This window comes from Penicillium robsamsonii, assembly GCF_028829455.1.
Source record: "Penicillium robsamsonii strain IBT 29466 chromosome Unknown utg000003l_segment0_segment0, whole genome shotgun sequence".
NCBI classification, from domain to species: domain Eukaryota; kingdom Fungi; phylum Ascomycota; class Eurotiomycetes; order Eurotiales; family Aspergillaceae; genus Penicillium; species Penicillium robsamsonii.
Window position 1 is genome coordinate 3,989,153 of NW_026643221.1, and position 27,194 is coordinate 4,016,346.

At 49.1% G+C, this 27,194-nt stretch overlaps 12 protein-coding genes across 12 annotated transcripts; 7 read left to right on the forward strand and 5 right to left on the reverse strand.

The window, feature by feature from the left end:
* Window positions 1-1,228: 1,228 nt before the first annotated feature.
* Window positions 1,229-1,460, forward strand: N7447_006241 (uncharacterized protein; the record flags this gene model as incomplete). Its single annotated transcript, XM_057230503.1, has 2 exons — window positions 1,229-1,263; window positions 1,289-1,460. The coding sequence occupies 2 exons, from the start codon at window positions 1,229-1,231 to the stop codon at window positions 1,458-1,460; spliced, it is 207 nt and encodes a 68-aa protein (XP_057085593.1).
* A 191-nt stretch (window positions 1,461-1,651) lies between these two features.
* N7447_006242 (uncharacterized protein) lies at window positions 1,652-1,993 on the reverse strand (the record flags this gene model as incomplete). The annotated part of the gene is made up of 1 exon (XM_057230504.1): window positions 1,652-1,993. One exon carries the CDS (start codon window positions 1,991-1,993, stop codon window positions 1,652-1,654), a length of 342 nt encoding a protein of 113 aa, XP_057085594.1.
* An 899-nt stretch (window positions 1,994-2,892) lies between these two features.
* N7447_006243 (60S ribosomal protein uL16) lies at window positions 2,893-3,841 on the forward strand (the record flags this gene model as incomplete). Its single annotated transcript, XM_057230505.1, has 3 exons — window positions 2,893-2,937; window positions 3,151-3,326; window positions 3,397-3,841. The coding sequence occupies 3 exons, from the start codon at window positions 2,893-2,895 to the stop codon at window positions 3,839-3,841; spliced, it is 666 nt and encodes a 221-aa protein (XP_057085595.1).
* A 731-nt stretch (window positions 3,842-4,572) lies between these two features.
* On the reverse strand, window positions 4,573-5,012 carry N7447_006244 (CFEM domain-containing protein; the record flags this gene model as incomplete). The annotated part of the gene is made up of 3 exons (XM_057230506.1): window positions 4,573-4,619; window positions 4,727-4,862; window positions 4,929-5,012. The coding sequence occupies 3 exons, from the start codon at window positions 5,010-5,012 to the stop codon at window positions 4,573-4,575; spliced, it is 267 nt and encodes an 88-aa protein (XP_057085596.1).
* Window positions 5,013-5,852: 840 nt separating this feature from the next.
* On the reverse strand, window positions 5,853-6,651 carry N7447_006245 (uncharacterized protein; the record flags this gene model as incomplete). Its single annotated transcript, XM_057230507.1, has 3 exons — window positions 5,853-6,254; window positions 6,340-6,547; window positions 6,608-6,651. 3 exons carry the CDS (start codon window positions 6,649-6,651, stop codon window positions 5,853-5,855), a joined length of 654 nt encoding a protein of 217 aa, XP_057085597.1.
* A 1,010-nt stretch (window positions 6,652-7,661) lies between these two features.
* N7447_006246 (putative DUF814 domain protein) lies at window positions 7,662-11,112 on the forward strand (the record flags this gene model as incomplete). Its single annotated transcript, XM_057230508.1, has 4 exons — window positions 7,662-7,694; window positions 7,742-7,810; window positions 7,877-9,456; window positions 9,507-11,112. The coding sequence occupies 4 exons, from the start codon at window positions 7,662-7,664 to the stop codon at window positions 11,110-11,112; spliced, it is 3,288 nt and encodes a 1,095-aa protein (XP_057085598.1).
* A 591-nt stretch (window positions 11,113-11,703) lies between these two features.
* N7447_006247 (L-threonylcarbamoyladenylate synthase) lies at window positions 11,704-12,999 on the forward strand (the record flags this gene model as incomplete). The annotated part of the gene is made up of 1 exon (XM_057230509.1): window positions 11,704-12,999. The coding sequence occupies one exon, from the start codon at window positions 11,704-11,706 to the stop codon at window positions 12,997-12,999; it is 1,296 nt and encodes a 431-aa protein (XP_057085599.1).
* A 421-nt stretch (window positions 13,000-13,420) lies between these two features.
* Window positions 13,421-14,488, forward strand: aah1 (adenosine deaminase; the record flags this gene model as incomplete). Its single annotated transcript, XM_057230510.1, has 1 exon — window positions 13,421-14,488. One exon carries the CDS (start codon window positions 13,421-13,423, stop codon window positions 14,486-14,488), a length of 1,068 nt encoding a protein of 355 aa, XP_057085600.1.
* A 525-nt stretch (window positions 14,489-15,013) lies between these two features.
* On the forward strand, window positions 15,014-15,358 carry N7447_006249 (uncharacterized protein; the record flags this gene model as incomplete). The annotated part of the gene is made up of 1 exon (XM_057230511.1): window positions 15,014-15,358. The coding sequence occupies one exon, from the start codon at window positions 15,014-15,016 to the stop codon at window positions 15,356-15,358; it is 345 nt and encodes a 114-aa protein (XP_057085601.1).
* Window positions 15,359-15,386: 28 nt separating this feature from the next.
* Window positions 15,387-16,652, forward strand: N7447_006250 (complex I 24 kDa subunit family protein; the record flags this gene model as incomplete). The annotated part of the gene is made up of 4 exons (XM_057230512.1): window positions 15,387-15,412; window positions 15,570-15,807; window positions 15,908-16,198; window positions 16,254-16,652. The coding sequence occupies 4 exons, from the start codon at window positions 15,387-15,389 to the stop codon at window positions 16,650-16,652; spliced, it is 954 nt and encodes a 317-aa protein (XP_057085602.1).
* A 1,367-nt stretch (window positions 16,653-18,019) lies between these two features.
* On the reverse strand, window positions 18,020-24,771 carry N7447_006251 (putative SNF2 family helicase; the record flags this gene model as incomplete). Its single annotated transcript, XM_057230513.1, has 6 exons — window positions 18,020-18,317; window positions 18,376-19,038; window positions 19,104-23,105; window positions 23,180-23,935; window positions 23,994-24,132; window positions 24,459-24,771. The coding sequence occupies 6 exons, from the start codon at window positions 24,769-24,771 to the stop codon at window positions 18,020-18,022; spliced, it is 6,171 nt and encodes a 2,056-aa protein (XP_057085603.1).
* A 1,399-nt stretch (window positions 24,772-26,170) lies between these two features.
* On the reverse strand, window positions 26,171-27,101 carry N7447_006252 (putative polyadenylation factor subunit CstF64; the record flags this gene model as incomplete). The annotated part of the gene is made up of 2 exons (XM_057230514.1): window positions 26,171-26,997; window positions 27,050-27,101. The coding sequence occupies 2 exons, from the start codon at window positions 27,099-27,101 to the stop codon at window positions 26,171-26,173; spliced, it is 879 nt and encodes a 292-aa protein (XP_057085604.1).
* Between the last annotated feature and the right edge of the window lie 93 nt (window positions 27,102-27,194).

The following is a 27,194-nucleotide window of genomic DNA, read 5'->3' on the forward strand; positions in this document are numbered from 1 at the left end:
CGAAATTGAAGATTCATCGGAAACAATGACCGGATGGAAGTTTAGAATGAGAAAGTAGAGAAAAGTGATGGTTGCAGACCTTCAAATCAAAGTTGATTAGGGAATGCGGATCCCTTACTGTATCTAAAAATACGCAACGGCTTTGGGGGCTAGAGCAATACGAGAGGACTTTCTAAAAAGGGACAAGAGAAGGGGGTTTGCTGGATTAAAAGGAAATTGGTTTTATTTAATGAACTCCTGAAGACCTGTATGGCATGAGCTTTTGTGAAAGAACCAATACAAGCACCGTTTCGGAAAAGGAGAATGCCTCAGGTTTATATCGGAATATTATATTTCCTTCTCCACACTTCCAGGCATGTACATTGTACGGAGTACGGAGTAAATACTCAGACTTCTTAACTTGAGCCTAACTTGGGCCTATATGCCCAAGGCCCCCGGCATCACTCTATTGTCACGGCGTGCTGGCCCAACGGTTAATGTCAGGTCAAGTATGGAATACAGAGGCTCACCCCTTTAATAATAAAGTCCGGCAATAGGAGTCCCACGCCTAGCATGAAAATCGTGCTCTCGGACAATGCCAAGCTAGTGTACTGCCGTAATGCATGCAATGCTCGCCAAGACCCCAAGATATCATCTCTCGGGCAACCACATGAGTCAATTTCTTTGTTATCGCGCGACTGCCCAACAACATGGGCTGATAATCGCAATGGATAACAAATCAAGTTGGGTACAACCTGCGCCACCAGCAATCGGGTGCAGGTGACATGGTCATGCTCTGGCAAGGTTTAATTGGACTATAAGGGGAGGGTAAGGATGGTAATGATGGATCAAGCTTCGCGTATGGAGAATCTGGTTGACTCTTTCTACATTAAGATCTATGCACGTAGTACGGAGTAGTTCATGCAAAAAAACTGAACCACATGACCCATGTACCTCTCAGCCCTCCCAACCCGTAGTAGTTACTACGTACACTTATTACGTATCTTTGACAAATAAAGATGACCAAATACCTCTAGATGTACACAAGGCAAGGAGCTCTTCCAAGGTTCCAGGGGTTGAGCATATCTAGCAACCTGATTGTTCACCCTAGCCTCTTCAATCTCATCTTGTCTTGTATTCTTCTATAGGTGCCGACAGTAGCCGCGCTATGGCCTGCCAGAGTTACTAGGAAACCCTGCTTCTAATCGACCTACGCCTCTTGGATTGATTCCCTAAGTAGCTATACCAAATGATCTGCCAGGATCCAGGCGATATAGCAGCGATGTATGTAGGAATTCCGAGGTTGTAGACGGGCCGAAGTCGAACTGCGATACTCCGAGACCCTGTCGACGATCGAGATCACTATCCGTGAAAGTATGTCCGAAACCGTGACCAAAGAACGGCTCACCGCGCTGGGTACATTTAGAGAGAAGAAGGTTCTGATATTCTTACAAACAAACAGAAGCTACCTAAATAGTTAGTGGAAGTCTGACAAACATGGCATCAATGCATCTGATGAATGCAGTCTTAACAGGTTTCGTCGTCTTCCTCGCTTTATATCATCCATCAGGGGAAATAGATGTCTCGGATCCAAAAGGCTCTCTGTGTATCATTCCAAGTTCACCAATGTTGCAAATCTATGTAAAGATTCCGGTCATATGAATCTAAATGTCTATGCCTCATTCTTGCTGCTATCAAGGAGAGATTCATCCTCCCATAACCCTGACTTATTCTCCGCCAAGCGCTCCCGATACAGAACAAAATGCTGGAAGATAAAGATGAGATCGAATAGAACGGTAATGTTGCCCAGCAGGAGTTTGGCAATGTTGCCGACGGCGCCCGACCAATCCCCCTGCGAGTCCAGTACTAGCTGCATCAGCGACAATATTGCACCGGACAGATCCAGCAAAATCGCCCCGATGGAGAATCCTGCCGTTGACTGCTGTCGGTAATTCATCACCGCCTGTGGTGTGTATTTGACGGCCGTTAGGAATCCCTTGATCATGCCGACCATATAAACCTTTCCCGAATCTTTCAGTCAGCACATGTTGGCCACTTAGGGATTTCATTGGTTTGCCCTCTTACCACATCAATCTATTTCCAAGACGCCGACGCCAGAACCCATAGAACAGCCAGAAGGACCACGGCCAGGCAGCCACAGAAGACAACGAGAGTTGAGATCACGCACCTTAAGGTATCGGAACGTGCAACTGCCAGAAACTTTTAATACCTCCTCATCATGTTAGAAGAGACTGGGTCGTAATGGTTGGAAATTTTCAACTTTATGCCGTGTTCGTCACATATAACTCTTAGACAGAAGCCAAATGCTGATGTGGGCAACTTTTGCCAGCGCGTCCATTCTAATACAATTCCAAGGGTCTGACGCCAATCAGACACCTTAGAACGTCTTGCACTCAACAATCGGCTGAAATTCCCTTCGGGACAGGCTGCTCTCCGTCTTTTTCCTATCCTATACAGGGTAACAAATGACTTGCCGTTTATGTATCTTTATCTTGAGTTGATATATTTTTAGATATTCAAGCATGCTAGCACACGACTTGGAGTATGCGGGAAAAGAGAATAGTAATGACCAAGATGTAGGAGAATATGTACTTGAATCTTTTCAAGTGCATCAAAGAGGGCGAGGGATCAGCATGATAGAAGTGGGCCGAAACTGGATTAGTGGAGAAGCTTGTAGCCAATCAGAAGATGAAAGGGTATCTTTGTTACAGCCTGATCTCTCAGGCATTAATAGGGTTAAACCCTTTTGCCACAGAGTTGCTTGGAAATCAAGACCCGTGACCACAGCGAAATCGACCCTCTTTTCTCTCTTCCTTCCCGAACCCTCGACAACCACCGACAACCTATACCCAGTTCGCAGGAAGTGCCATCACCACCCTTCCAGCACTCAAAATGGCCCGTCGTCCCGCGAGATGTTACCGCTACTGCAAGAACAAGGTGCGTGCCGATTTCGCGAGGTTTTGAAGATTTGTGCGGGTTATCTTGGTGGTGGAGAGTGTGCATCAATACATCGTCAACGATCACCTCGCCACGACCGGAACATCACCTTTGCTATGAGGAGAGATTCTTGTGGCACTGGGCTTGTGCATTTTGGATTTTTTTTTTTTTTTCGATGGGCGGTTTTCGCTGACATCAGTCTTCAACATCCAGCCTTACCCCAAGTCCCGGTTCAACCGTGGTGTTCCCGACCCTAAGATTCGTATCTTCGATCTTGGTCGTAAGAAGGCCAACGTGGATGACTTCCCCACTTGCATCCACTTGGTTTCCAACGAGTACGAGCAGCTTTCCTCCGAGGCTCTCGAGGCCGCCCGTATTTGCGCCAACAAGTACGTTATTCCATCCGCCCCCACGTCTGTCGCCTGAAATCCATGGACACCATCTCATAACTTTCATTAGGTACCTTGTCAAGATCGCCGGTAAGGAAGGTTTCCACCTGCGCGTCCGTGTGCACCCCTTCCACGTCGTCCGTATCAACAAGATGTTGTCTTGCGCTGGTGCCGATCGTCTGCAGACCGGTATGCGTGGTGCCTTCGGTAAGCCCCAGGGTCTCGTCGCCCGTGTGAACATTGGCCAGATCATTCTGTCCGTCCGCACCCGTGACGCCCACCGTGCTACCGCTCTTGAGGCCCTCCGCCGCTCTCAGTACAAGTTCCCCGGTCGCCAAAAGATCATTGTCTCCAAGAACTGGGGCTTCACCCCCGTCCGCCGCGAGGAGTACATCCAGCTCCGCGAGGAGGGCAAGCTCCGCCAGGACGGTGCTTACGTTCAGTTCCTCCGTGGTCACGGTACCATCGAGGAGAACATGAAGCGCTTCCCCGTTGCCTACGAGAACATCGCTTAAATGTTGATGGGTTGATCAGAATATGAAGTTCAGAACAAAAACACTTGAATGTTCTTTTATTGTCTTTAACTTGTCCATTCACCTTGATATCAATCTCGTGCAATAGCAATGATGGAGTTCTTTCCAGGGTCTTTTCATTTGCTCGCCTATATTGCACTTGTAGAACCGTTCACCTACTTCCCCAGGTGGGCAGTATTGTAAACTGTAATATTTGCGTTTCCAGTAGGGAACATCTAAGAATTTTCAACCATACGTGGATCATGCTGAGGTGCAGTAACTTGGTGGGTATCAACAAGATCCAGCAAAGCTAGCAAAAGTCTAGACCCGACCCCATAGTGGGCTTTGTTCAATGATCAAAGCGCAGATGAAAAACGGGCTAGAATATAGGTCACGTCACCAAGACTGCAGCATCATCTATCCATCGCATTCTTCCGGCTAGGGTGTTTTTCTCTCGGGTTTCCAATAGTTACATGTAGGCGATTCGTTAAAGGAGATGGATATCATTCGAGTGTAATAAATACAAATAAATCGATGATAATCTTACGTACCCATTCAAGATATATATCATCACACATACTACATCCACCACCAACATGAGGACCACATCAGATTTATGTGTGTTACCAGGAACTATTAGATCAAACCCTATTCATTTTTTTTCCAATTCCTATGTCCACTCCCTCTCGAAAAAAAAAAAAGATCTTATGGACATCAAAGTATGTATAATCTCCTTATTCAGGTGCCGACCCACAGCGTTCCTCGTGCAATTTTCCGGCAGCTAAAGAGGAAAAAAAATTAGCCGAAGTCTTCAAACAATTTGAATCTCATGTGAGACTGATTATAAGTTGAATAGTAACAAAAGCGGAATTAGTGAGGGGAATATACCTGTTATGTCTTCCGGGGTACAATTTGCCGTCATGCAGGTACCGAGCGTGTCCTTGAACTCTGTGCTTGGGCAAGTGCACGCGTAATCAGAGGAGTTACAGCCTGCCACTTCGGCGGCGTCGTTGAGACATTGAGTCTGTTCAAAAGAAGAGGCGGTTAGTCTTCTGAGTCAAAATCATACATCCAAATAGGGACAGCATACAAGGCAGTCACTGGGTTCCTCCAGACAATCAGCGACAGTCCATGTCAGGAAAGCAGCCAGAGGGAAGAAGATGGTGAGCTTCATTTTGGATTGATCTGTCGAACGTGTGTATAGTAGTAGTGTGATAGGGCTGTTCAATGATATAGGACTTAGTAAAATTGGAGGGGATAATGAAAACAGGAACAGGAGGCCCTTGGTCGATTTATTAATAGTGGATATATTTGCGTAGTACTCCGAACTAGGAAAGAGAATGTACTCTTCGTCATATCGGTATCTTAGCATCAAGGAAACCGGTGCCTGGGCGATATGTGGAATGGAATTTCGTTGGAATGTGAGATTATCCAAGTTTTTGGAAATGTCAAGACTACAACGCTAGAAAATCGATTGAATACCACATTTACCGATTACCCAATTATTACAGAGTAATGATTTGATTTGATTGAATGCCAAAGAAAATATTGACACAAAACATACACGAGCTTAACTTTTGTGATATGACTCCTCGGGATAATCTGTGCTGGCCACTCAGGGGATATAGTTTTGAAACGACTATATCCATTTTAATTAGCCATATTATCAGCAGTATTGCTATGGAAATAATATTAAGTGCAGAGTTCTAATGTAGTTCCATGTGCACGCATGTTGCTTAATTGCTTGGAACGGCTTATGCCGGCTTCACTACAACTAGCTTTGATATGCATAGCATGCCTTTTTGCCTGACATCATTGAATGATTCTTTATTTCTAAGCCAATGGGAGAAGCGAAAAATTCGATTTTATTAGTCTATGTCGATGTTAAGACCGAAGACATTCTATTCAGCTTGATAACCTCGGGGCAAAAAACCGCCAAAAAAGAAAGAGAGGCCAAGCGGTGCTTAGCAAATAAAAAAAAAAGCAGAGAACACCCATAGAAAGTCCAGCATATTTATAGATAAACTCGCCTATCGTTGGCAGGATTCCTAATGTAGAACTCGCTAGACCGGTCTTGTCTGAGTCTGAGGACCTGACGTATTGCCACAAGAAGATCCGCCGCAAACCCAGGAATTTGTCGAATCTCTTCGGCAAAGAGGCAGTTTCTTCTGGAGAAGAACCCCCTAATAGATGCCTGGGCTACCACAGATCGCACTGGGTGGTCTACATGTAGATTTACTACTGAGCGAATGTCTTCAGATGTGAGACAACAAATGTGTGCGTTAAGGTCTTCTTCACTGCCCGCTGAGGATTTGTCGCTGCTTCCCTCGTCGAAGTTTGCCTTCTGACCGGTTCCGTGGTTAAGTGTTTCTTCCAGGTGTTGAGCAATCTGGGCCTCCGATGTCGAACATGTCGGCTAGTCGCGCAAGTTCAATCAGAGTCGAGGCCATGAAACTTGGTTCTCATATTCCGCAATTTATTTCGCTAGAATAAAGCCACACCAGAATAATTTCGAAGCTTTGGACTGAAAGAACATCATCAAGTTCTTCGATCGATGCTGTTTGCTCTTTCCCCTCCACAAAGTCACCGCCAAGCATTCTGGCGAAGTATGAAGACCGGCTTACGAAAATGTCCCTCGAAACGGTGTACTCCTTGCCCGAGGGGTTAATTCGAATATTAACGAGAGGACCATGAAGTCGAGGAAGAAAACTGAGCCAAGCAGCCGTGTTAGTAATGTATAGTATCATATAAGCAAGATATCATGCTCACAAGTTTGCAAAGTCTGCGGGGCTGTAATTTTGTAAATTCGGCATGTTTCCTGGCTTGCCTGCTGAATCGAGTAAGTTGGAAGGATGTAGGTTGGAAAAGATGACACTTCGTCGAAGTCGACGATAGTAAGCTGAATGGATTATTCGTAGTCAAGTTGACACAAGAGGGAGCAAGGTCAGAGGAACATAGATATATAGACGTGGTCAAAACAGCTCGAAGGTATGAGACGATGATGCGAGAATGATTGAGTCTGAAATCTCTCTTCTTTCTCTTTTACTTCTTAGGTGAAATGTATATGAAAAAGACATGACTGAAGAATGACCCCTATAGGATCCGTCCAGAAAGAACTTTATCTATCTTCCTTGGGCACTTTTGCAAGTAGACCCACAAGATTAATCGACTATTATATGGGGCAGTCCTGTCTGTTTGATGGATTCCCAGATAACTTTCCTATATGTATTTCTTCATAATAATTCGCCCCTTCTTGGTGCTGTAGCCAGAGAATAAGAATCAGCAGCAAATACTATAGGTGGTGAAAAAATGTGGGAAATGTGAAGAATGGTAAAATGAGACTTTTCCACATAGAATATGTGACTAAAGGGAAAACTAAGAGATCCATATAGCATCGATGCTATGTCAGTACTTCTTATAGCGCTGGAGAAAACTGAAGAATATAAATAATGCGCGATGGCCGCTATTCCCGCTATTCCGAAATAGGACCCCGAGAGCACATTTGATTGGCCGATTCCATGTACCGCCCTTTGTTCCGCCTTGATCCAATGTGTAAAGAAGTTCAGTATCCTATTTAATTTCTACTTTACAAGAATTTTTTTCGACTTGTAGATATATTGAGAAATTTTTGTTTGATTCACAGAGGTACAATTTTACACATTTATGCAATTTTTATGATCTAAATACTGCCAGGAGGTTAGTGGGGTAGTTGTCTAGCTTTCTGCCAGGCAGTATTAACTCGCATGGTCGATTTCCTCGTTCAGCGAGTTCCAGCCCCGCATACGTCACCCTCAAAAATTCCTTTCTCTTCACAAACACAGCTATGAAGCAGAGATTCTCGTCTTTAGACGTTAAGGTATATTCATATTAACCGTGAAAAAGATACCATACTAACAGTTCTAGGTTATTACGCAGGAATTGGCATCGGAGTGTGTCAACCTCCGAGTGTCCAACATTTACGACCTGTCCTCGGTACGTACGCTCTCACTATCTCTCGTCGTTATCACAGGATAATGAGCTGATGTACTATTCTTATAGCGTATATTCCTTTTTAAATTGGCCAAGCCAGACCATCGGCGCCAACTCATTATTGACTCCGGTTTTCGCACTCATGTCACCCAATATTCACGAACCGCAGCAACCACACCTTCGCCATTTGTGACCCGTCTCCGAAAGTACCTCAAGTCTCGTCGGATTACAGGCGTCTCCCAAATTGGTACTGACCGTATCATCGACATCTCGTTCAGCGATGGCGCATACCACGTCTTCCTCGAATTCTTCGCCGGTGGTAACATTATCTTGACGGACCGCGAATACAACATTCTGGCTTTCTTCCGCCAGGTTGCGGCTGGTGAGGGCGGGGAAGAGATCAAGGCTGGGCTCAAGTACACCGTGTCTAATAAGCAGAATTATGACGGGGTTCCGGACATCACAGCGGATCGAGTTTTGCAGACACTAGAAAAGGCACAAGCATTTTCTGCCCAAGAGGGAACTGCACCCAAAAAGTCCAAGAAAAAAGGAGCAGATATTTTGCGAAAGGCATTATCGCAAGGCTTTCCTGAATATCCTCCCTTGCTCCTAGACCACGTCTTTGCAACCAAGGAATTTGATACAACAATGCCACTGGATCAAGTCTTGGGGAGTCAAGATCTGCTGCAGGCCGTGAAAGAGGTGCTAGAAGAATCGCAGCGAATTTCCAATTCCTTTGATTCTGGCGACAGCCATCCGGGCTATATTGTTGCGAAAGAGGACACGCGGCCCATCCCGGAAGGAGAGACTTCGTCAAAAGCCCGGGGTCTGCTGTATGAAGACTTCCACCCTTTCAAACCTCGACAGTTTGAAAACAAACCAGGAATAAAGATTCTGGAATTCGAGCGCTTCAATGCCACGGTCGACGAATACTTCTCATCTCTTGAATCTCAGCGACTCGAGTCGCGATTGACAGAGCGAGAGGAAGCAGCCAAGAAGAAGCTCGAATCGGTGCGATCAGAGCACAAGAAACGTATTGACGAGCTCAAGAATGTACAAGAGCTTCACATCCGTAAAGCGGATGCTATTCAGGATAATGTTTACCGAGTCCAAGAGGCAATAGATGCTGTCAATGGACTGGTAGCCCAGGGAATGGACTGGGGTGAGATTGCACGCCTGATTGAGATGGAACAGGATCGCGGCAATCCTGTGGCGCAAACCATCAAATTACCCCTCAAACTGTACGAAAATACGGTCACCCTACTTCTTGGAGAGGCTGGTGACGATGAGGACGAAGACGAGGAGTTTTCTAGCAGCGACGAATCAGGATCCGACTCAGAGAATGAAGCAGGACAAGAGAGAGGCCATGCGGAGCGAGAGTCTAAGCTTTTGACCATTGACATTGACCTTGGGCTGAGCCCATGGGCGAACGCATCGCAATACTACGACCAGAAGAAGCAAGCCTCGGAGAAGGAACAAAGGACAGCCCAGTCGTCTACGAAGGCACTGAAGAGTCACGAGAAAAAGGTGACGATCGACCTCAAGAAAGGCTTGAAGAAAGAGAAGCAAGTGCTCCGACAGGCTCGAACCCCATTCTGGTTCGAGAAATTTATCTTTTTCATTTCTTCGGAGGGTTACTTGGTTATAGGGTATGTGGTCCCATTCTGCACCTTTTTGGGACATCTACTAACATTAGTAGTGCACGTGACGCTATGCAGAGCGAATTGCTCTACCGGCGGTATTTGTCTAAAGGCGATATCTTTGTGCACGCTGACCTCGAAGGTGCTACGCCGATCGTGGTCAAGAACCGACCCGGTAGTGCAGACGCACCAATCTCCCCAAGCACATTATCTCAAGCCGGCAACCTTTGCGTCGCGACTTCAATTGCTTGGGATTCTAAGGCTGTCATGTCTGCTTGGTGGGCGCATGCTCATCAGGTGTCGAAAATCGCAGAGAACGGTAGTGGAATCATGCCCACGGGTGTTTTCCAAATCAAGGGAGAGAAGAACTTCTTGGCTCCATCGCAACTGGTGCTTGGATTTGGTATTATGTTTCAAGTCAGCCAGGAAAGCGTTCGAAACCATAAGCAGCGATTTGACACATCTGACATTCCGCAACCCGCTATAACTCCTACAGATGAGACCGAGGCTTCTGAGCCAAAGGACGCCGTGGATGCAGAAGCTTCAGGGCAGACAGAGGCCACCGAAGATGCAAAGGAAGACGCAGAGAAGGAAGACGCTGGATCTGAAGCGGAAGATGAAGATGACAAAGCCGCCACTAGAAACCCTCTCCAGCGAGGTGATTCCGGGCTCTCCCCTTCTCAGCCAACTCAAGAATCGGACTCTGAGTCTGAGCCAGAAAACGAATCGAAGGATGAGCTGGAGCAAGGAGTCGCAGAAGATCAGCTGGAAAGACAAGAAGCCACATCCACAGCAGGTCAAAACTCTGTGCCCGAGACAAATGAAGAACCTAACTTGAATGCTCGAGAGCGACGTACCTTGCGACAAGGCAAGCCTCTTGACCGTCCCGGGGAGGTAGAACCAGCTGTATCACGCATTGCGCCTACTCGCGGCAAGCGGGCGAAGGACAAGCGCGCTGCTGCTAAGTATGCTCATCAAGACGACGAAGAGCGAGAGCTTGCTCTTCGCTTAGTGGGTGCCAACAAGGGCAAAGCTGCAAAGGCGGCCAAGGCAGCTGAAGCCAAGGAACAGCGTGAGCGAGAGGCCGAGGCGCAAAGGCAACGACGACGGGCCCAGCATGAGCGTGCTGCCGAGGCCGAGCGCAAACGCCAGGCTCAATTCACGGAAAATGGGACGGACGATTACAACGAGGAGACAGCCGCCGCCGAAGCTGCAGATCTCACTTGGATTCCAGCTTTGGTGGGTACACCAACTACAGATGACGAAATTATTGCAGCTATTCCCGTATGTGCCCCATGGGCTGCCCTTGGACGCTACAAATACAAAGTCAAGTTGCAGCCGGGATCTGTGAAAAAGGGCAAGGCTGTCAAGGAGATCATTGGTCGGTGGGTATCCGAGACCACCACCGGAAAGGTCAAGAAGGAGCACGCCGAAGATGTCGGCATCTCTCGTGTCGACGCGGAGCGTCTCCGGGAACGGGAGGGAGAGCTCATTAAGGGCTGGAAGGATACAGAGATTATCAACACCATGGTTGTGGGCAAGGTGCGCATCATGACTGCAGGAGCTGCAAGTGCCGGAGGTGGTGATAAAGGCAAGGGCAAAGGTGGAAAGGGTGGTGGTGGAGGTGGAGGTGGTAGAGGAGGTGGTAAGGGCAAGAAAAAATGATTGAGCCTTGTGTATACATTAGAGAGTTCATAGATTAGAGGTTTGGATTCAATTCAATCGGGCTATACCCGTGGACCAGATATTATCATTGTTGAGCCGATGTATACTAAGCTTGGTCTCTTTACGCCAGATCAGCCACAACCCCGCCTCGACTAGTTTCATCTACACTTATTTCAACCTCATACACTCATGGAAAACTCCAATTTTTCCAAATATATTGCCAATAATATCGTTGTCGATGTGACGGGCCTGGAGATGTTCCTGATACGCTGAGTCATCCGACGTCATGACATTGAAATCGAATTTCTCGCGATCTTCCATATAGGGCCTCTTATCGCTTCTGACGGCATTGTGCAGAATGATAATCGACCGTGTATCCTAAAGACGACATTTTATCCTACGCTGCAGAGTAAAACAGACTTTGCACCGCGCCAACCACAACCAGGACCCTTCGGGCATCATTTCGCCCCTCATCTGATATCGTGTGTGCCCGAATGGTGCGTCATTGAGGTCTTCTCAAACATCACGTTGCTTTTCACTCGCGCTTCTGCCGGCCACTGTCAGCGCAGTTGTGCCAGATTCTTGACTACAATGTCTACACAAACGCGAGTTGTCCCCGTTCAACGGCTCAGCCAAGGGCCTGGCGATTTATCTTTGGCGGAATGGTGGGAGAAGGAGCGCAGCCAAAAAACACCCGAATCTAAGGCCATCCAAGAAGCCGCCAACCTCCTCCGGTCCAGTGACATCCCCGTCGCGTTTCCTACCGAGACAGTGTATGGCCTAGGAGCCGATGCCACCCGCAGTTCTTCTGTCCAGGGAATCTACCGTGCGAAACAGCGGCCCTCAGACAACCCGTTGATTGTTCATGTCGACTCAATCGACATGCTTGGGCGTCTGCTTAACCCTACTCCTCAAGGCAGCCCTGGCTCAACCAAAACGCCACAAATCGGCCTCCCTTCAATCTACAAACCTCTGATCGATAGATTCTGGCCTGGCGCACTGACAATCATTCTACCTAACCCATCCGGATCCATCCTGGCGCCAGCGGTCACCTCCAGCCTGACTACATTCGGCGTCCGCATCCCCTCTTCCCCACTGGCGCGTCTACTCATCCACGCAACAGACCGTCCCCTCGCCGCGCCATCTGCAAATGCATCCACCAAACCATCCCCAACAACCGCGCAGCACGTATACCACGATCTCAAAGGCCGCATCGAGCTGATTCTCGACGGCGGCGCATCCGGCGTTGGCGTTGAAAGCACCGTGGTTGACGGGTTATGCGACCCACCAGCGATTCTGCGCCCTGGCGGCATCGGCATTGAAGAAATCCGGAAATGTGAAGGGTGGGAAAACGTAGCAGTCGGTTACAAAGACGGCACGCTGGACGTGAAGGAGGTTCCACGTGCACCGGGCATGAAATACCGCCACTATTCGCCAAAAGCACGGGTGGTTCTGTTCGAGTCGACATCCAGCCCAGCCGGAGTGGTGAAGCATGTCCAAAAGGACTTGAAAGACACAGCCATCGGCGCACAGAAAATTGGCATTATCCGTACGCGGAACTGGAAACTTGGCTTGGAGCTCGCTTCGGAAGAGGACATCACCAGTACCATGACCCCTGTGTCTTCTGCCATTGACAACATTGTCAGTTTCCCGATCCCCGTGATGGAGAATGGAAACCCGAGTAGCCGCACGAAGATGGCATATGATTACCATCTTGGCTCAGATGCTGTTTCCATCGCGCATGGTCTCTTTGCCGCCCTGCGTGGGCTCGATGAACTTGATGTCGATGTTATCTACGTGGAAGGCGTGTCAGATTGCGAGGGTGATCTGGCCGCAGCTGTCATGAACCGGCTACGAAAGGCTGCTGGTGCTGAAATGCGGGTTTAACCCTAGATATGGGTTACACTCAGGTATATTCTCTTTTATTCTAAGTCCAGGTTTTTTTTTCGGAGTTTAGATAGAAGGCTGAAAAGTGTGAATATTAGATTCAAATAAATTTTAACATACAATATTGTTGTACGTGCATGAAGTGTATAGAGATGTGATTGGAGGCTTTTGGACTTACCCGTTTGGCAGTCCCTTTTTCATCTCCACTCAACGTGGCATTCGGAGACCTCCGGGGCAAAAGCTTATGGATCGGCGCAATTTTGGGAGCAAACGTGATAAGAGACAGCTGTGTTACGAAATGAAAAGCTATATTAATCTGAGATACTTGCGGAAGAAAAAGGAAACTCGTCCGGCGCTTGTCCCCGCATTAATCTAGAAAATCCTCACATCCAAAGAACGTTACTCATTGCAATCCGCAACAATGTGTCAATCTCCTTTGCACGAGTTCCTCAAAGGCCTCCCTAAATGTGAGCACCACGTCCATTTAGAGGGCACCCTTGAGCCAGAACTCATCTTCGAGCTCGCGGCGCGCAATGGTATCACCTTGCCGACCGACCCAGTCTATACCTCGGTTGAGACACTCAAGACACGCTATGAACACTTCAGTAACCTGGACGACTTCCTACAATTCTTCTTCGAAGGCATGGTCGTCCTCCGCACGGAACAAGACTTCGCCGACGTAGCCTGGGCATACTTCCAAAAGGCGCACGCAGACGGTGTCCACCACGCAGAAGTCTTTTTTGACCCGCAAGTACACGAAAGCCGCGGTGTACCATACGACACCATTGTGACAGGCTTCTCGAAGGGGTGCAAGCGCGCCGAGACCGAGCTCGGCCTGAGCACACGACTAATCCTGTGTTTTGTGCGGCATCTCCCCGTCTCGTCGGCCAAGGAAGTCTACCACGAGTTCGTGGCTCACAAGCACTTTGAGTCTGGCGTTGTGCACGGACTTGGCTGGTCTTCTTCAGAAGTCGGCCCGCCGAAAGACATGTTCCGCGAAATCTATGCGTCAGCCGCGCAGAAGAATATCCCGCTCACGGCGCATGCCGGCGAGGAAGGTGATCCAACTTATATCAGCACTGCGCTTGAGGTTGGTGCCCAGCGTATCGATCATGGTATTCGATTGATTGAAGATGAGGAGTTGATGCGGCGTGTTGCGCGTGAGGGTATCCTGCTTACCGTCTGTCCGTTGTCGAATGTGCGGCTGCGCTGTGTCACCTCTGTGAAGGAGGTGCCTATTCGGCGATTCTTGGAGGCTGGAGTCAAGTTCTCAATTAACAGTGACGATCCTGCTTATTTCGGTGGTTATATTCTTGATAACTACTGCGCTGTGCAGGAGGCTTTCAGCCTGAATGTGCAGGAGTGGAGGATCATTGCGGAGAATAGTGTGCAGGAGAGCTGGGTTGAGGATTCGCGCAAGGCGGAGATGCTGGCAAGTATCGAGGCGCATGTCAATGAGTATACACGGATGCACACTATTGCTGTCTAAATTCCGATTGTTGGTGTATGTGTTAGTTTCTGTTTGAGTTGTGGCTGTGGTGGGCATAGGTGGTGCATCTGATACCCTGTGTTTCAACATGTATACTATTTTTCAACTGAAGTATATACCAGGAGCATTAACATGTCAAATATTAGTTCATATCATTTCTTGATCGACAAAGTACCTTGGAAGACATGTAACTAGCTCGAAGGTTCATATCACTGGTGCCTTAGAAACCAGGCACTATTACCCAGATCCGTCCATGTTCAGACGACTCCTCACTTGTGCACTTGATGTCTGACAAGTCAGCCCTGCTGCACGACACATTATTTCATGCCCCAAAGCATCCTTCTTGGTACCTGGGGCCTCACGAGGTCTACTTTCCGTCCCCAACTACGATCCCAGATATCATATACCCTGCGTCTAGCATCGTGCTTCGCAATCAACCCAAGAACAACCCTCCAGCAGAGGGCAGGACTACTCAATCTCTCCGGAAGAAGCCACAGACAGAACTGCACCTACCCAAAGCACAAAATGTCCACCTCCTCCCTTCCAGACCGCTACAAACTGGTCTTCTTCGTCCCGACTGCCAACGTGGAGGCCTGTAAAGAAGTCATCTTCGCTACAGGCGCAGGGTCGTTCCCAGGTGGGAAGTATACCAAGTGCTGTTTTCAGACTGTTGGCACAGGCCAATTTCTGCCCAATGAGGGCGCAGACCCAGCGGTTGGAGCTGTCGGTGCTTTGGAACGGTGCGAGGAGGTCAAGGTCGAGATTATGTGTCTTGGTCGGGAAATTATGCTGAATGCAGTCGATGCTTTGATCTTGGCGCACCCGTATGAGGAGGTTGCTTATGAGGTTTATAAGATGGAGAACGTTTAGCTGGTCGATTGAAGATAAGGTTGATGGGATGCGGCATGTGATGCAATTGGGACGGTAATAATCTTGTTCTGCATTTATTAGTTTCTCAGTATATATATCAAAGAATGTCAAGTTTCGGTAAAACAATTTGAGAATATCATTGTCTCTAAAGATGTGTTGTGTTGATTTCATTGAAGGGCAACTGTATGATAGCGGATTGGTAAGGCGGTAGTAATCCCTGGATGCGGATTGGGCCAGGGCCCGCCCCGAGTAAAACGCCTCGTCAACTTGACTTCTCCTCCAACCTCCAACCTCATCTACCCCCAATTGACCCTCACTCATCGCCCGCGATGGCCTCTAAACTCTTCTCAGTCCCGCGGGTCGGCCGCCAGTTGGTTCACCAGCTTCCCAAGCCCCAATACAGAGCCTTCTCCGCTGGTTCGCAACGGTTCAGCGACTCCCTTTCGGTGGTGCGTATTCCTTTCGACCCCTCTTGTGCTTTAGGCGCCGATTGCGTCTCAAGACCGGGGAATTGAAGTCTCATATACTGACTATGATCATCTTCAACAGCACCGCAACAAGCCCTACAACAACCCGACCATCCCGTTCAAGTTTTCCGAGCAGAACCTCACACTCGCCGATGAGATCCTCAAGCGCTACCCTCCCCAGTACAAGAAGGCTGCTGTCATGCCCCTGCTTGACCTCGGCCAGCGCCAGCACGGCTTCACCAGCATCAGCGTCATGAACGAGGTCGCTCGCATGCTCGAGATGCCCCCAATGCGCGTTTACGAGGTTGCGACCTTCTACACCATGTACAACCGCGAGCCGGTTGGCAAGTACTTCGTGCAGATCTGCACCACTGTAAGCACCTGAAGTCAACACTATTTCCTGCTCTTCCTAATTTGCAATCCTCCAGACCCCATGCCAGCTCGGCGGCTGCGGTAGTACCGCCATTGTCAAGGCCATTACCGAACACCTCGGAATCACCCCCGGCCACACCACCGAGGATGGCCTTTTCACATACATCGAGGTCGAATGTCTGGGCGCTTGCGTCAACGCCCCCATGGTCCAGATCAACGACGACTACTACGAGGACCTGACCCCCGAGTCCATCAAGACCATTCTGACAGCCCTTAAGGACGCTGCCACCGCTACCGGTGCCGGCGCCGGCACCAAGATCCCCGCCCCCGGCCCGGCGAGCGGACGCGATACCTGCGAGAACAGCGCTGGCCTGACCAACCTGACGGAGGTGGTGTGGAACCCGGAGACGATGATGCGCAAGGACAGTGCATTGGACGCCGCGCCCAAGCAATAGAAAAGCACAAAGGGGAAAGATTATTAAAAAGAGCTCTTCATTGCCGTGGGTCAATTCCGGATGGGGAGGATATTATAATGGTTGTGTTTTTTTTCGAATGGACGAGCAAACGCCGCCTTGGGGTACTGCGGTCAACCCGGGGGATGATTAGAGGCCATTGCGCCCTTCGCCCTGAGGCGCCCTGAATGATAACCACTTTTGAGGCGTCCTATTTTTTTTGTCTGTCTACAACATACCATGTACAGTACGTTTGTTCCTGGTTGAGCCTATCTGGCCTAGTCGCTATGGGATATCGGCAGGACCAATCGCAGATTTTTTTTCCATTACCTTCCCTTTCTTATTCTAGATGTTGAGCTTATAGATGCGTGAGTACACTGGGTACACTGTGCAAGGTAAATACCCATTTCTGCTGGTTATATCGGAGAGATGTATTGCATTGCATGGTATCATACCAAAGCGCCACTTCGGCCTTATCCGCTGGCTGAGTTGGGGCTATGTATATCGCATTGTACAGCATGTATTTAAAATCCACCCAATTGTCTACCTGATTGATCATATCACTCTACTCAAAATGTACATACATCTATTATATCATGTACAGATGTACACATGTAGTTATATCACTCTCTTCGCTGCATAGCCCCCTCGTTGCCACAGAGTACTATGGCGACCGGTGGACGGATAGCCTTGAATAAGGTGACAGTCAACGTATTGGTGTCTACCAAGATAAAGAGAGCAAGACACAGAGATAGCTTAAGGCTCTTTCACTCTGAACTCTGGGCAGTATATGCAAAATTTCTAGTGGATTGTGTGTAAATGGGATCTTATTCCACCCTCTCATTATCTTTGGCTTTGCGCGTTCACAGGTTGCTAGAATACAGGCTCCATCCCAAGGCCTGGGGCATAGAGTGTCTTGTAGGAAGAATTGTCAGTGAATGCGGAATTATAGCACAAAGGGGCAAGGCCTTGACCTTGACCATGACCGTCCGGTTCGTCCCTTCAATGGGGGCAAGTACGAGAGTACGAACACATTGTACTTGTTGTTTACCCTCGTGCCTCGCATTTCAATACGTAGCTAGCCTCCGTTGTTTGAGAATCGGGATCCTTTCTCGTAGAGATGAAGGCTGACAGCTAAGTGCCGGAAAGTGAAGCAGATATCCAAATTATGCGAAAGTACATGAAAGCACTATGAATATCACGGCAGACTTGCAGTGTTGGAAAGAAATTACCTAACATTGAATAGATAAATCATACAAGACTTCCTTGACGACCGGTGTATTTCATTTGATATGAAAACAACGGTCGCCATGTCAGTCATGGCGACCGGCGAATATAAAATCGAACAGCATAGATGGGAGGGAGGCAATTCATCCAGCCGATTCAGGCAGTTCATCTCCTTCATATGCGACATCATCTGGTAAAACCGCTTCCTCTCGCACCAGAACTGGGACACCTTGACGCTCAACAAGTTTGCTTGATCGAGCTCTCTGGAAGATGTTGATTTCGTATGTGTTTTTCACTAGCATATGGTACACATGGACGTGCTTTGTCTGCCCAAATCGCCGGGCACGTCCAATTGCCTGAGTCATGCCAGCCTCATAATCATGGCTAGAGGCGACAAAGAGTGGCGACAAGAAAATGACGTGATTTGCGCATTGGAGGTTCCTGAATCGTATCAGATTAGTATTGTTTCAAAGAATAACAGAATAAAGAAGTAACTTACAGTCCGGCCGCCATTGAGCTTCCGAGATTCAAGATTAAAGCCTTCGGCCTGCAAGGTACTTGGGCTGTGCCCTTCTTTGCTTTGGGGGCCTCAATGAACTCAGCGATTCCTTTTAAGTTGGTCTGCGTGACCATGCGGTGGTCAATGTTCGCAGCCTTAAGGGCATTCGATGCCACGGGCAACAAGTGACTGATTTGCACGAAGATGAGGACAAGGTCGTCCTCGGGGACGCTGCGGACAATCTCAACAAGCTTGTTGAGCTTGGAGCTCTGGATTCCTTGGTCTTCACTGACGAGGATCTCACCGGGTACGATCTTGGATTGGACAATTTGGCCGCTGCACCCAGTGATGGGGCAGAGTTTGCGTAGTTTGGTGATCGCGGCGGCAGTGCAACTTTTGCAGAGGGCGTGACCGCAGGTCTTCAAAACATTGACATCTTCTTTTTCTTGCAAATCGCTCTTGCATCCCTGGCATGATGGGGTTCCAAAGGTTTGGATGCCCACCAGGTGGTCATAGAATCGGTATTCCCGGTCAATTTCGAGGACTTGCTTCAAGTGAGAAGTGACCTCGGTGGACAAGGCTTTTTCGACAGCTATCCAAACCGAATTGGAAGATGTATCGTTGGTTCCTCCAGATGTGGTTTGGGGGGATTTCTTCCGGTGGCTGTGTTGCCCGTCTTCGCGTTCAGGATTTTTTGGAATCGCTCCTCGAGCAAATCATCGATTGACCGGTGTGCCGGGGCAAGTTTCCACTCGTTGTAGGAGCGGATGGTGTCCTCTAAGAGCTGGTTGAATCGTGTGTTGAGCTCTGCATCCCCAAAGTCAACCTTCGCAACGCCATTTAGGGCGTCTTTCCAATCTTTGGGCTCGGTATGGTTCATGTCGCGATACCAAACAGTCGCTGCCTGTCGAGTAAGCGAGTCCACTTTGGCCCAAATCTCGGCGGATTTGATGCTGTCATTCCGCGAGCCTTTGAGGCACTTCTCGAGGTTCCATGGAGGCTGTCCGATTTGAGTTGTGACACAAGACATGATGAGAGCCTCTTGGGGTAGCTGGCTTTTGGACAAGATGGCGCTCAGGGGACCAGGGATTCGTCTCTTGTTTTCTTTGACGGCTCGGAATAACGTATCGTACGCTATCTTTTCAGCAGGCGACTGTTCGGCGATGACAAGGTTCTCTGTTGACGGGATGTGTGTGATGCGTGCGATGTTCTGACGCGCAAACCGATCCAGGAACCTTTGAGCATGTTCTCGGCGGTCTTGGTACCAGGCATTGCTGTGGGGTGCCTGGTAGTATTGGAATGCCTCGACAGCTGTGTGGTTTTTCCGGATGTTTCGTAGTCTGCTGTTCTGCGTCGGTTTGTCACAATCGCCATCGTCATCCACACCAAGGTGTAGACCAAGGTAACGCGCAATACTCTTGATGTCGGCAAATTCATCAAGACCTGGCGTTCCAGAAATGATCCATTTGGAGCGTGCCTGTAATGAGAGCAGGGATGCCTGTTTTTCTTCTCCGGCATATGTGTATTCGTCGATAACCAAACGGTTGAAGCTGAATGCGTGAATGAATGCGGCTTTGACAGTGCGCCAGTCTTGGTTGGCGGTTTTTTTAATGTCAAAGTCCTTGCGGTCGTCTTTCACAACGATGGATTTTGCTTCTCGTTTCTTTTTGTCATCGCTCACTTCTGCCAGGTCCATCGATGGGCGTTTTCGTCGCTTTCCTCTTGAACCTTCCACTGATATCTTCTTATCACTGTGCCTCCTCTTACGTTGGCCCGCAGAACTCGATGTTCCGATCGAGTGTCTCGTATCAGATGCATCAAAGTCCTCGAAACCCGAGTCAGACCTAGAATCCAAATCCTCTTCTGCTCCCGCATTAGACTCGTCACAACCACCATTAGCATCAGCAAATGCCTGGCCACGGAGGCGTCGAGAGGGCACATAAGTGAAGTCGGCCTGTGTCTCTTGAACTCGGCGACGTCTGGCCTCCAATTCCTGGAGCATCGCCTCAGGCCCTTTCGTTTTCAATATGTCAACAGACTCCTGCAAGGAAGCACGAGCGTCATAAAACCAGCTATCGAAATTTCGACCTGTTCCTCCGCTCGATTTTGCAGGGGCCTGGGGTGTTCCAGTAAATTGTTGAAGCCGGCTGTAGTATGCATCGTTCGCCAGGATACTCCATGACAAAACCACAACATCTGCATTTTGGACTTCCCGGATGGTGATTTTGCTAATTGACGATATCGCCAATACTTTGTATTTTCCTTCGAGGAACTTCTTGGTTTCGGAAACCCACTGTTTGAAGACGTTGTTGGGCACAATGATCAGGGTTGCATTTGTTGCAATGAGCCCGTTGTCTTCCACGGGGAATTTGCAGTCATTTATGTACTGCGTGTCGATGAGGCCAAGAACAATAGCTGTCTTTCCATATCCAACCTCGTCCGCTAGCACGCCACCGCGAACAACCTTTGGCATTGTTGCTTTGACTTCGGCGCGCCAGGGCATCAAGGGGAGGATGGATTCTTCAACTTCCTCTTCCATGAATGGTTCCATGTCTTTATCTTCTTGTAAAATCATCCAGCTCAATGATCGAAGCTGTTCATCACGTAGCTGGAACTTGAAGTTGGGAGGTTGTGGCGAGGGGCTATCGTTGTCGTTGTTCTTCAAAGTAAACCTCCCATGGGCTTTGTGGCCCATGTCGTACGCATGGGGGAGAAGTCGCCAGTGAGATATTACTGTCTCACGGCTTGCAGTGCCAACCAACTTTCCATGTGCTTGGTGCGTCAGAGCTTGAACATTGAGAGTAAAACGCAATTCGGCGTCTCCATGTTCGTTGATTCGCCTGAAGACCAAGAATGGCGAGGGTCGATTTTTAATAGCACGTTCATAGACGGTGGCGTCCTGGGGATCCTCGTATGGGATGATTCGGTCTTTATTGTCGCGGCCCCAAAGGATACTTGGGGTGGGCGGGTTGCAGGTGTTGCAATTTCCATTTATGGGATGGTTGGGGTCTGAATAGCCTGGACGGATGATTTCGTTCCAGTCTTCGAAGTCAGACCACGAGGCAATCTTAGGGAACAACCAGGCGAGGCCTTTCAATTCTCTCATCGAGACCTCGGGGTTCCAGGCTTGCCAATTGGAATTTGCGTCAGGCAGGTTGAGAATTGCAGTTGTTGCCGACAGCGAGATGAGGGTGATACAAGCATTATGACAGTGCTGATTTTCGATTGAGACTTGGATTCCTTGTTGCAATGTGCGGAGGGTAATTTGTTCGGCAGGACAATATGTCAATTGCGCTGCGGGGGCCCCGGCCCATCGACGACAGAAAGCTTTCACATCTTGCGAATCCGGAGTGACATTCCATGATCTCCAAGTGGATGATAACTCGGCTATCGTAATCCTCACATCATATCCAGCAAGGCGGCTGTGGTCAATAGCGAACACACAGGCATCTTCATCGGGGGGTCCAGTCTTCGCTGGGTCAAGGAATAGGAATAATGGAGGCGCATGGGCGGTGGCTTCTTTTTTGTACAATGTACCAAGCGCTGTTCCACAGTCAGGGAGGAATTGGTAGATTCCTCGGACGTCGAGATCAAGAACTGAGATATCTTGATCGGATCCTTCAACAAAGAGGCTGTCCCAAACTTTTCCATCAACAAATCTAGCATCTTTGAGACCACACTCTGATTGGAATGATCGAACTTGGTCTCCTTGGCCAGAAATCTGAAGTGAGAATGGGGTACTCACGGGTGAACAAACTTCCCATGTACCCTCGACGAACGACCCAGAGGTGGGACTCATTCTGGCAATTGGCTTGGCTAGCACTTCTCGGATGACGCTTCTTGTACTCGCGGACTTGGGGGCCTTTGCATACAAAAGCCATTTGATGGAGTCCGGACCAATATCAAGAAACAAGCTGGAGTGCATGCCATCGTAAACGACTCGCCATTTTCTTCCGCGCTTGATCTCGAAAAACCGGAAAACGTCGTGCACAGCTGCCTTGACACACAGAATGAAGTCGGACCAAAACTGGGGGAGGTTGTCGGTAGGGTACAGGGTTTTAAATGTCTCAAAGTCCAATTCGGACAAACCAGACAGCATAAGCTTCATGGGTACAAGTCCCTTCATATTCGCTATAAACTCAGACGGCTTTTGTCGAGAAAGTGGGGAAACATGTAGATACGAATGCGTGGGATTTCCACGACAGGATCTGCAAGCGGTATGTCCACACAGTGTGCAACTATAAATTGAATCTTGAACCCCAGTCTGTCTCTCGCAGGAGCAGCAAAGAACGCTGCTCACTGCCTTGGCTTTGAGAACAGCATGGTCGACGAGGGGGGCTTCGGCAATTTGGAGGTTGCTTCCCATAAGGCTGTGGACCTCGCTGGGAACGAGAAGGGACTTGGCTTCCGCATCACCGGGGCTGGTTGAACCCCCCTCGCCGTCGTCAAGGGTCTCGTGCATGGTTATCAGACCAGCCAGCATGATTGCACACACGACCGTACTCGTCATTGCATTTCCTGCCATGTCCATCAAATCGGCTTGGGTTTCTCTCGTGAGTAGCATTCGATCGAGAGGTAGACCTTGTAATGAAAGGGCTTCCGTTCCAGAAACCGGGCCCCCGCGGGTGGTCACATATGGGATGCCCTTTGGCGTCAGGCACCCCGCGATCCCAGACCCAGCAAGGCTGTCATTCCCTCGATCGACTCCCTGAGACAAGTCGATCCAGCGCCTGTGAAGTGAATTGTTAGTAAAATATCTGTAAATTGGAAGTGAAGTGAAAGTGAGGGGAGATTGAAAACTTACTCCTTGAAGTTCATATCATATTCTTGAAGCAACTTCTTCAAGAAATTCATATCCACGGTCTCCCACACTCTCTCCGGCTGTGTCTTCCAGAAACGATGCCAGTAAAAGTCCGGTGCCTTCAGGTCATTGATTCCGGGCAGGGATCGAGTGATTGGCCTCTCGATGCCTAGTTCCAGTTCGTCACGGTGCCGTTGGTGACGAATCTGGTACTGGTCCCAGCTCGTTTCGCTTCGGGACTCGAGGCGAGCTCTAGACTCGATGAGCTCTAGTCGGCGGTCGTCGTCACTCAACAAAAACAACCCCACCGGCGCACTCGCTGGCCGCTTGAAACGGACAGCGAGCTCACGAACGCGTTGAGTGACAGTGTCAATGCCACTCTGGTCCATGGAGTCTCCAAGCAGGCCCGCTGCTTCCAAGCGGCGCTTGTCAATAGCCACCATGTACCCGCGCTCGCGTGTCTGCGGGATGTAGTAATGCTTCGTGTCGACATTGACACAAACCGACAGGTATCCGAGCTCCTCCCACTTTCCCTTCATCTGATCCCAGGGCGCATTCCGAACATTCTCCTGGACGACCATGCGGGGTCGATATCTCTCTGCGTACCGCAAGAGACCGTCGAACGTAGCTCCCGACTCGCCACCTTGCTGTAGCGTCTTCTTGCGGTTGTTCAACGGTGAGAAATCGACACAGGCAGTTCCAGCAACTAAGATGTCGAGGTCACCAGGAATCACTTCCGATGACCCGTAGGCGGTCCGCCTTCAAAATCAAAGTCAGTATGAAAGTCAAGCCGGAGGAAGATGAATAGGGTACTTACGCCTCGACCCCACCAAGTTCGGTGATGTCCCGGAACAGGATGGGGGGCCGGAAGTTTCGTTCAATGTATGATTGCTTGAACGGCACAATCTCACAGCTGAAAGCGTGCGAGATCCGAAGCTGTTGGGCCTCTGCCAAACCTGTCAAGGTAATATTGGTAATTGCTCCATAGTCATGTTGCAGATAGAACCAAGTGGAGAATGAGAGAGATCAAGGAGAAAGGCGAGAATGAGATGAAAGCAAAACAAATGATATATCAATACCAGATTGAAGCCATCATGTCATGGAAGTCACGGCCAAGTCGAGGTAAAAGTTAGGGCAAGGAAAGAGACATGTGACTTGGGAGTCAGGGTAAGGTGAGGAACCTCAACCATGGAACCAACCACAAGCAACATGAATCTCAACATATCGAAGACATCAAAAGACTGAATGAAAAGAAATAACAAAAAAAGGACACTGCACTTACCCGTCTGGATCAATTCTAGGGCTAGAAGCGGGGCTTCCGTTCCTGAGCACATTGTCGCCACCCGAAGTGGTCGACTGCCGAGCCGAGTGAAGACATGCTCGAGCCCCATTTTCAGGGCGTTCGATGCCATGTCAGCGAAAATTTCTGTCAGCGTATGCAGAGGTGGGAGGTCACTGGCTAGATACCGACCCCGAGGGATCATGCATCCCCGCCGCAGCTCAGGAATCTCATCGGCCCGGGCCCTAGGCTCCTGATCATCCATTGCCAAACCATCCGCCGACTGCTGCTGAGGAGAAACCCCCTTTGACGCCATGACCTGCGTTGGAGGAGGGGGCAAGAAGTTGAGGTAGTCGGAGTTTAGATGATACTGGCAAGCCAGTCAGGAAGAAACACGCGAGAAAACCTGGAACAAGCCTCGAAACCGAGGCACGTACAGGATGACCTTGGTCACCGGCTCAAGCACGAAGCACGCAGCAAACATGCAAAAGAATGGTGGGAGCGGTGGTTGCGTGTGAAGGTGGAGGGGGGAAGGAAACAAGAAGAGACTGAACACGAGGAAGCTATCTATACGTGACACGCAGACACCGATGTGATGGATCCCGCCTGAATAGGCGACGGCGACGACCATAGCGACAACTATACACTCAACACCACGGTAGCTCTCGCCCGATTCGGCGCGACGACATGTGACAGCCACTCAACCTGCGCTGAGAGGTGCACCTGAACGATGACAACCACGCTGTGCCCCGCTGGCGCTTAACTAATTAGGTCCCGGCATGCTATGTCAGCTCTTACCTGTGCTGAGAGAGATTCCCACGCTGGCGGAGACACCCGTAATATCTAGATAATGGTGGCATGAGGTCGTTTTTACACGCCAATTGAAGCCAGGCAGGTAGAATATTGCTGTCCTTACTAAGTTGCTGTACTATTTTGAAAACTACATGCTTCTTGCGTCAATATAATGGAACCGATCTTGATTGCTTGCTAACGGGCTCTTTTGATCAGAAGCTAGTGGTTAATTTCATTTGGTGAAAGATATACTCGATATTGACAGGCAAGAGCTTCAAATAATACTACATATGTACTGCATCATTTGTCCCTCCTTTGTTTCAAGTGACACGGAATGTGTCTATCATATAAACTATACGTGGAGATATTGTAGCAAATGATATAGGCACCAGAATGTCGATGAGCTTAAGTGCGTCTATCACAATCATATGTATGTCGATATCTATGCCTTCTCTATGGCCTTAGAAATTGCAATTGAGGCTATGAAGTGTGCCGGTGAATTGATGGGTTGGCAGTTACCCGTAACTTTGAATGCAGGTCTGTCAAGCTCACAAACGGCGAAGTAATCATGGAGGGTTTCACTGTTACTGGCAAACGCGCCAAATATGTCCACGGGTTAAGGCACTTGGCCGTTTGGTTAAAGACTCTAAAGGGAAATCAAGGTAGATATTGATAGAAATAAGAAATACCAAGAGAATCAAGATATCATTCTGTTACTATTCTGAAGATAGAGCTTAAGATTGGCCCTGTATGCAAATCAAAGGGAAAAAATGACAACCCCTTTGCGCCACCCATTCGCCTAGTACAGTGGCATAAGAAAAGGGAAAAAATAAAATATTGGCCATGCCAGGCTTGCTCTCGACGAGCAGAGCCACAAATTATCCGAATCCATAGATATTGCAGTTTCAATAAATGACAATACCCTACCGCATGCCACTCTGCATCAGTTGCTGGCGTAATAGCATAATTTGGCTTCTTTCCATGGGAGGCAAAGCATCAATAGCAGCCTGGGGCATGCTGAGGACTTGCTGAAGGAGCTCTTCCTGGCCGTGCATCGGGGCGGCAGGTTGAGCCGGGGGAGGAGCGAAAGGAGTGCCGGTGACAGGCGGTGTAGAAATCTGACCAGGAACACCGTACTGTTGGAATTGTTGGGGAGTTTGCTGTTGAGGAACTTGGGGAGGCTGGGCAGCCTGTTCGACGATGGAACCAAGCAGCTGGTATTCGACCAGGTTCATGAGGAGTAGAGCCTGGAAGATGGCATAGGCAAGCTGAGGCGCTTGGCGCAGCAGCTCAGTTGCACGTGCGGGGTCGGCAACCGCGAGGGATTTCATTTGCGTCAGAACATCGAGCAATTGGTTTGGTGGGAGAGATGCGAGGGTGTGGGAGATGGCGTTGGGGCAGTCGATTTGAGGCGGGAGTTCCACGCCTGGGGGGAGAGGAGGCAGCGGCGCTGAGCCTGGAATTTGTTGCTGTTGTGTGGGATCTTGGTTCATCATTGGTTGCGACTGCTGCGAGTAATCTGGGGGTATGGAATCCTTCTCGTTGTTGTGAGGCCAATCAACACGGATCTTGCGGCCCATGACCTCGTGATCGTTCAGGTTGCGCACCGCCGAGGCGGCGGCGTCCGCATCCGCAAAATCTGCGAATCCATAACCTTTGGGCTTTCCGGTCTCGGGATTCATCATCAATCGGAACTTGGTAACGGTACCAGCCGTGCTGAGGATGTCTTTAACTTGTTCCTCGGTGAGGTCTAGAGAAAGATTAGAATCACATCGGTTAGACAAGCAGCTGCAGTAACATACTGTAGGGGATATTCCCCAGGAATACACTCTTCCCAGTCCGATCGGGCGCCATGATTGCGATAGGAAATGAAATGCGAGTGAGAAAGACAAAAGAGGTCGAGGCAAGCAAAGAAACGCTAATTCTGCCCGACTTTCTCTCACCGCC